Here is a 7,861-nt window from a genome sequence, read left to right on the forward strand (position 1 = left end):
ATGCTGAAGCCTCAATCGCAGGCTGTGGTTTAACCTCACGTGCCAGATGTTAGCAGCTGCCTGTTTGTTCTTCAGGTAATTTGTTTCATCTTTGCTGACACAATGCCTCAACCGACTGCACAGTTTTCATCGCTTTGAATGCCACGTGCTGTACAGAGGAATAACCTGAGCCGTGCCCCTTGGTCCCCCAGGCCACGCAGCGACAGCAGGACAGCAGCCACCTCCTGCACTAGGCTCTGCCCAGCAGCGTTGACCTGGAACGTAAGTAAAGACAATCACTTGAATGATGCAAATCTTCTCGGACAGGTTCAGGGTGCCTCTGATATGGATTCTGTGAAACCAGGTTTGTGTCACCGCAGATGTTCAAGCCTCTGTCTGTCCCTCTTGCCCCCCCGTGCCACAGGGAATATCTGTGCACTGATGTGAGCGACTCTCCCTTTCCCTCCCCAGATTAACTGGGGCTCATCAGATGGAATTGTTACATCCCCTTGCGACGTCCCAGGACACCCCAGGGCTGTGGTGTGCCGCTGCCTCTCCGCAGTGCCATAGAGCGGGTCAGCACTGCTGGGACGTCACACCCACGGGTACCGCGGGGTGCTCACGTCCCACCCGCCTGAACAGCGACAACAGCACCCGCTGACAGGCAGTGCCTTGGGACTGCGGGGGATTTGAGACTAAAGCAGAGGTGCGGCTTAGGGGTGAAAACACAGACTATTCATACATGTATTTGATTCTGTGTCTCTATCTATGCACCTGTTTGTTTTTCTCTGCTGCCATGAATTCACTTTTTTTTCAAAAAAGTTGATTGGCAAAGCATGAGCTAAAACACTGCCACAATGGTTCATCTATGCTTCCATAATTAGTAAAATGAAAGAGCTGATGAGGCTACATTCAGCCAGCAGTAGAAAAAAACCTAAAAATTGGACTTTGCTAAAATCTGTTTTTCCCAGTCTGGAATCTGAATTGCTAGCTGGTTTCACAAATGCCTTTGTCTCAGAATGATCACTGTGCAAACCTCATTCCTCTCTGAAAGGCTAGGCGTGTTAAGGGATGCGGACAGCTCCAGAAACGTCTGCTTGGAAACCAGACAGCTTCACAGTACTTGCAAGGAAGTAGAGACTTATTTGAAGTCTAAAAAGTATTCTTTCCTACACTGAATAACACAGGAAATTAAGATACAAAATTACTTATTCTAATTCCACCCCCAAAGGGAGAGAAGGCTAAAGGATGAAGACTGACTGTTCCCATTTTTCCAGGAGTCCCAGTCTGGAGGGGGGATTTACACCGCGGCCGTGCCCCATCTGCTGAAATTTGCCATTTGGTTTTAGCTATCTGCGCTGCTTGCTCTGTATCCCATTCTATGCATGTCCTGACGCGGGTAACCTCTGACACAAACCTCAGTGTCTTCCATCTGTCCTTTTCAATGTGATTCTCGGGACTTTCGCTCTCGTAGGAAGCCAAGTAAAGTGCTGCAATCAGAAGCAAACACAATGCATAAGGCCTGCCGGCATGTTAAAATTTGCCCTCCCTGGGAAGTGGACTGAAGTGAAACGAAGCAGGCTTGTACCACCCACCCCTCAGCTCAGGGCTCCAGAATCCCCTTAGGAAGTACAGCATTGCTTATAACTACATCCAGACAACGCTAACAAACAGTGCGTGAGAACAAAGACTGCCCTGAGGGAGAAAAATACAACTAGCGACAACTCAAAAGTACAAGACTGGAAGAAAACACTCAAAAGGAAAAAACTGAGCCCAGGGACATTGCTGTAAGCAACTGGTGAAGTCCCCATTTTCTTTCTTAAGCAGCACCCTGTCGTGTAAAGCATCCTAAAGTCCATATAAACACACTTCAGATGGTATTTCATGGGGACCACGTACCATATCAATTTTTTCTTTCCATTTCAGAGAAAAGGATACTGTGAGTTCTCACAGACCACATGCATAACAGAAGAAAAATCTTACTCTCTCTCTCATTTGTAAGGGAGAAGCATTTTTCACTTGTCAGACAGAGACACCTCAGGTCAAAGGCTTTCTTTGCCATAAGGAAACGGAGAGAGACTGAGCAGGAGCCGGCGACACTGCCCCACAGCAGCCCACAGCTCCTCACCATCATCGCTGAAGACCGGGACAGTGAGCAAGTACTGCAGAACCTTCCGATCCCTTTCGAACGGACACTCCACTTGCTTCCACGTCATAAATTCACTGACTTGTTTTGCCAATTCCCAGAACTTCTGTCAAAAGAGAAAACAGAAGAGGTGCTCTTACAGTGCTATTGACCCAGAATGTTTTTTAAAAAGAGAGAGAAATATATCTTGGTTTCAAGTTCAAGGCTTGGATTCTCCCCGGCTTTTAAGCTGGAATTAAACACGACCTGACTCAACAACTCAGCTTCTAAGTTTTGTATTTCTGTTTCAAACGGGGATGACTTCCTGCTACTCCACCCTGGTAAAATTGTTGTTATTTATGAATAGAAATAGCAGATCACAAGCCACACTCTGTTTCTTTTCAAGGAGAGGATAACACTCCTTATGGCCAACTTTTCCCTTCGATGATGCTCATGCTTGTTTGTTTCACAGTGAAATACGTAGCGATTTTCACATCAAAAATCTCTAGATGCTTAAATGCTGACATTCTGAAATCCAGATGTTCCATTTCAGCTAGTCAATACAAAATGCTCAATTTTCTTGCTGGAAATGTATGCCAAAAATAAGCATTCCCCATGTAGTGCGCTGATGTCATTCAACAACAAACTCTTTTGGGTTTAACACGCCTCACGTGCACGTGGATCCCTTGAGTAAAAGCACATTCCAGACCTGGTTTAGAACCAAGCTAACTCAAGCCAATGACTACAAGGGAAATGTACTGTAATTCTGTGCAAGTGACCCAGGTTTCTTGAAAACTGAAAGCACCAGGAAACAAATCATCGGGTAATCCACACTGTCAGTTAACGTGTGAAATCAGAGGCAGAAAAACTACTGAAAGACAAGGGACTCAAAAATACTCCATTGCTGCTGGATCACATGTTTCTTCAGAGACAATCTGACTTACACACACAAAAATATTGCATATAGATCTTCACCAAAGATGAACTCACCTTTTACCTTTGGAATTCAGAAAAAAGATCTAACATACTAATTTGAATGGTTTTGTAGCTAAGTATAATGAACCCGTGAGTTGAAATGTTTAGATGAATTTGAGCACCCCCGCTAAAAAATTGTGAATATTGAAAGGGTTTCTATGAACATTCATCTTCAGCAAAACTGCATTTTCCTGACTACTTCACAGCTCCTGCGAGAAGTCACAGACACACTCAAATTCCAGACTGATTTTGCTCTTCCCGGAGGACCCTGACTGCCTCCAGTTTTCTGTTAAAGGGGTGACCTGGTATCAACACCCAGCCACTCCTCTACTTACTTCAAAATTGACGTGACCATTTGGAAGACGATTGGCGCAACCCTCGTTGAGGAAGTAAATATCTTTGATCAAGAGGCTGAAGAAAGGTATCACGATCTAAGGGGAGAACAACGTTATTCTCAGTCTGGTCCTGAGTCAAAATATAATGCTCTACAGAGAAACAGAAAAGGAAGTCGGGTGGTCCAAAAGGTAAGCTAAACACCAAAGGACTAAGATCTCTCTGATATCTCTCTCCTTCATTACACTAAAATTTTGCATCCTCCATGGACGTGTTTAAAACAACAATACACCTAACTCGTTCCATTTCTATGTCGTGTCCCTCTTGTTTCCACTTTCTCATTTTCCCTTGAGATTTCAGAACGTAAGAGCTCAGAGATGCCTACTTCTGACACGTAATTCCTGCAGGGGATCTTAGTGTGGCTCTCCCTGTCGACAAACAAGGCTCTCCCTTGGTAAACGAAGGGACGTGCGTGTTAAAGCACAGCATTGCAAATCTGGGGCTGGTGGCACAAATGGCTTTGGAACTACAGTTCCCTGAGCTCACGAAAGAAACTGAACCTTGTCAGTAGTGGTCCTGGCTCAAAACGAAGCATTTCCTGCCAACTGAACAAATCAAAGTGCTTTTCTTTGGAGAATGTTGGAACACTCTTAAAATGATTGTAATTTAATTTGCACCCTACAAAAATTTTCACAGCCACAGATCCTTGTTTTAACTGGGGAATAAAACAAATATCACTATTTCCATGAAGACTCTGCTGTGCCATTTCAATACTCGTAAGTATTTTCTTTGAAGTAATACAACTCACTTGTCTCTGAAAAGAAGCGTCTTGTATTTAAACTTCTGGTGCTCTGAACGATACTTGAACGGATCCTCAGGACCCAGAAAAAATCCTTGGCTTTATTTACACATGTGTAACAACAATACAGACCAGCAGACCGCAGATGGATTTGCTTCATCCTGCCTGGTAAATCATTCATTGAGCACCAAGATCAGGTTTAGTAAACACGGCATGAAGTCCTAATATTATAAGTGGTTGATGTGCTACTGCTTCTAAGCAGGTAGCAGCTAGGAAGCTGTTTGGCTCCTTTCTGCAAGAACTACAACCGAGATTCTGCATTAATGTGTGACCGAATCCAGTTGATTTCACAAAAGATAATTTATTTTAAAGAGTAAAGAAAGATGCCACCTCTATTAACGCACAGTGCGCAGCCACTCCTGAATCTAGAAGGGGGATTTTAACCCACTGTGTTACATAAACACCCAATTCATCTCACCATTTCCTCTGAAAACCTCCAGAGTATATTTAAAACTCATCTGAAGACTGTACAGAGGAAGGAGACTCCACAGAATCTACACAAAAGCTCCATCTAGATTTGAGTTTTAGAATACCTTTTTCTGAGCAGATTTTAAAGCTCTTCCACCCAAAACCGTAAGCCACTTAAAACCGAGCACAAGTAGTAGCCATAAAAACAAATTACTAGCAACATCTTTCCAGTCCTTAGCCTTTCTATCCGTATCACTGGTTTGTGAGATAAAGTTCTCTCTCAAAGAAAAAATGAGCTGAGGCAACATACTTATTTTATTTAAATAATCAAAGCAACTACTTAATGTTTGCAGCTTTCTGTCAGTCCCAAACTGAACCGGCAGCCTGAGATGGCCATTTTCATCGAGCCACCTGCTTTACTCAAACATTCCATTTACTTTCTCGGTAGCTTACAGGTCATATTTAGACATTCTGAGTAAAGAGGGATTGGGTTTTGAGGTTTTTTTTTTTTAAGAGGTCGCCAGGGGTATCGATGCTGAGAATCAGCATCCCAAGACAAAAGCTTACGATGCAACTTAACGAGCACATTTCCTGTCTGCCCGCTGCCCAGTCACTTGTACATGTACCTTCTCTCTGTTGCTGTGAGCTGTCAAGGACCGTTGAGCAGCTCCACGCAGAGCAAAAAAAATAATTATAAAAATTGCTAGAAGGGTCCATCTGATGCTATAAGGCATGAAAAAACGTAAATAATGAGCTTGGGAGAGCCAGTGTCATCACCACAAACCATTCCTTTTCACTTGAGCAAGTATTTTAAAAAGCAGGAGGTCTGCTGAAAAGCACCACAAATACAGCCTTTTAGAGGACGGCAACATCTCTTCATCTGTACTTTCCATCAGAAGAGAACCTTGTTTGAAAAAACACTCACTCAGCACAGCAAAGGACCCAGCACAAGTAGGGGCGGACACCAAAGGCATGCTGCACAGACCTTCCATCTCTCTCCACAAAGAAGGTAGCGCAGCTTTAATTCAAAAGCCAAAATAGTGAAACTAAGACAACAGTGCGTCTTGGCACTAATATCCTGCTCCTCCTACGTACGCAGGTTTCTCAGAGTTGACTGAGCAGCAATGGCGAAGTCAGATCAGACCCCTGAAGCTGTCAGCACCACCCCTCAGCTCCCCACGACTGAATAATATAAGGTTTTGTTCCTGGCTTTTTCTTTATCTTACTAATAAAGACCCCAAATTAACCGATTGCCACTTACAGCAGGACAACTAACCTGTTGGTAAATAATCTGTTGAGTAAATCACAAATTCATACACCGCTGCACCTACATGATCTTTGACACTGGCAATCAATTAGTTCAAGACGAGTTTCTCTGAAAGGTCAAGACAGCCACCTTACAGTTCAACTGGATTTTCAAAGGTGGAACTGCATGAGATCAAAGCCTCTCACATACATCTCCCTTTCGAGAGGTTACCTACAGTTTTATTTTTTAATAATTCTTAGGAGATGGGTTTTGGAATTTAAAAAAAAAAAAAAAAACCTACTTCCATGTCCTTCTTCAAAATCAAAAGAGCACAAGTTGGCTGAAGGATTCTTATTACAACTTCTACAATTTCCACTAAGAGCACAAACACATTAAACATGTTGTAATGAAGCCAGACACACATTTTAGAGAGGTTAAAAGTAAAATGGTATTATCAATCCTCTGTCCAACTATTGGCCAAACTTACCTCAAGAATATCGAATTTGGCTGTCTTCACTTTTGCCCATGTTTTCTTTAACCGAGACACAGAACTCATGTTCATGCCAGCTTGGTATAAGAGAGAGAAATCGTTGAAGCATTTAAAAAAACCCAAATAAATAATTCAAGTAGCTAAGGCTAGTATTTCTAAAGTAAAGGAGCCACTAACAATAACAAATATTTTCAACAGAGCTACTCAGAAGTAAGACTCATAGTTTTTTTGAAAGTCCAACATTAAAAAAGCCTTTGGAAACAAAAATCAACATCTCTTAGAGAACGAAAGCCCTAAAAAAATGCTACAACATTATTTAATGTGGTTTTGACAAAACATGAATACACAGTAGAAAAATGCAAATGAGTTTTCTCAACACTGCCTCTTAAAGATATCATTGAAAACTATACATCTGTGAAGTTTTCAGATTTCAAATGTAAAAAATATTCCTGATATTTCCCTATCAGATATAAAAAGGGTGTGGAATTTTTAAACCACCAGGATATTTATGGTGTGACAAACGACAGAAGACATCAAACCTCCATATTACACAGTAAGAGTTTCTACACCAATTTAGCACTAAAGTTGGTTTCAAAAAGCGGGGATTTAGATCTCTGAACGGTCACAATGAAAACTTTGTTTTTCTGTAATTTACACTACAGCAGTAAATTCTTACATACATAACACTAAAGTAATGTTGAGCGATTCTCCCCCACTTCCCCTCCCAACTTCACACCCTGCCGAGCAGCAGGCATTGTACAAAGCACCACGCGGCTGTTATCCGGACTGGGACAGGGACGAACGTCTCAGGATGCAGACTTACAGATGATAGCCATTAAGGAGTTAAAGTTGCCGATGTTAAAACATTCCCGTGCCACGTCGATGAAATATTCGATCACTCTTGCTCTGTGCTTCTTCTTCACGGGCTGCAAGAGATGTCATCAGGGTGTTATGCTCAGGAGGAAACAGAACAACCCGACCCACTCCCCAAGAACCACCACCCCCGTGAAAAGTCTCTCCCGCATGTACCACAACTTCGCGGTGTGCGTCACGTGCCGGTGTGGCCACACTAGTGTGGTCAAAAGCCCTAGGGACAGCAAACACAGCCCAGACACTCGGCAGGTGGAAGAGGCCGGGCCAAGAAGCAGGGTCTGAAGAGCAGCACGGTGCCCCATGAACGCGGCCGAGGCACGGGCACGATGCTGAAAACACAGCACTCGTTTCCTTTACAGCCCTGCACCGACTTCGGCCACAGCTTGAAAAGCGCAGAGCTGGGAGAATGAGAAGCCTTGGGGGCACCAAACCTGAAAAGGCTTCACGGGTTTCAACAACTCGACTAGACAAAACCTTTCAGCAGAAAAGCCCTTGCTCACCATACAGATTTCTGTCGCGACCAAATAGCTGAGCCTGTTAAACCATTCCACATAGGCTTCCAGGTGCCGGGTC

General features: G+C 43.3%; 1 protein-coding gene across 1 annotated transcript in view; it reads right to left on the minus strand.

The window, feature by feature from the left end:
- Window positions 1–229: 229 nt before the first annotated feature.
- The window catches only part of LOC104470713 (ras-GEF domain-containing family member 1B-like), a gene marked incomplete at its 5' end in the record, with an annotated part of 9,322 nt that continues 1,690 nt past the window's right edge, over window positions 230–7,861 (minus strand). The window contains 9 exon segments of the mRNA XM_010085742.1: window positions 230–254; window positions 1,397–1,469; window positions 2,108–2,231; window positions 3,415–3,510; window positions 5,306–5,365; window positions 5,367–5,402; window positions 6,413–6,492; window positions 7,239–7,341; window positions 7,789–7,861. Of these exon segments, the coding sequence (XP_010084044.1) occupies window positions 230–254; window positions 1,397–1,469; window positions 2,108–2,231; window positions 3,415–3,510; window positions 5,306–5,365; window positions 5,367–5,402; window positions 6,413–6,492; window positions 7,239–7,341; window positions 7,789–7,861 (670 nt within the window).

Source organism: Pterocles gutturalis, unplaced genomic scaffold (genome assembly GCF_000699245.1).
Source record: "Pterocles gutturalis isolate BGI_N339 unplaced genomic scaffold, ASM69924v1 scaffold49061, whole genome shotgun sequence".
NCBI lineage: Eukaryota > Metazoa > Chordata > Aves > Pterocliformes > Pteroclidae > Pterocles > Pterocles gutturalis.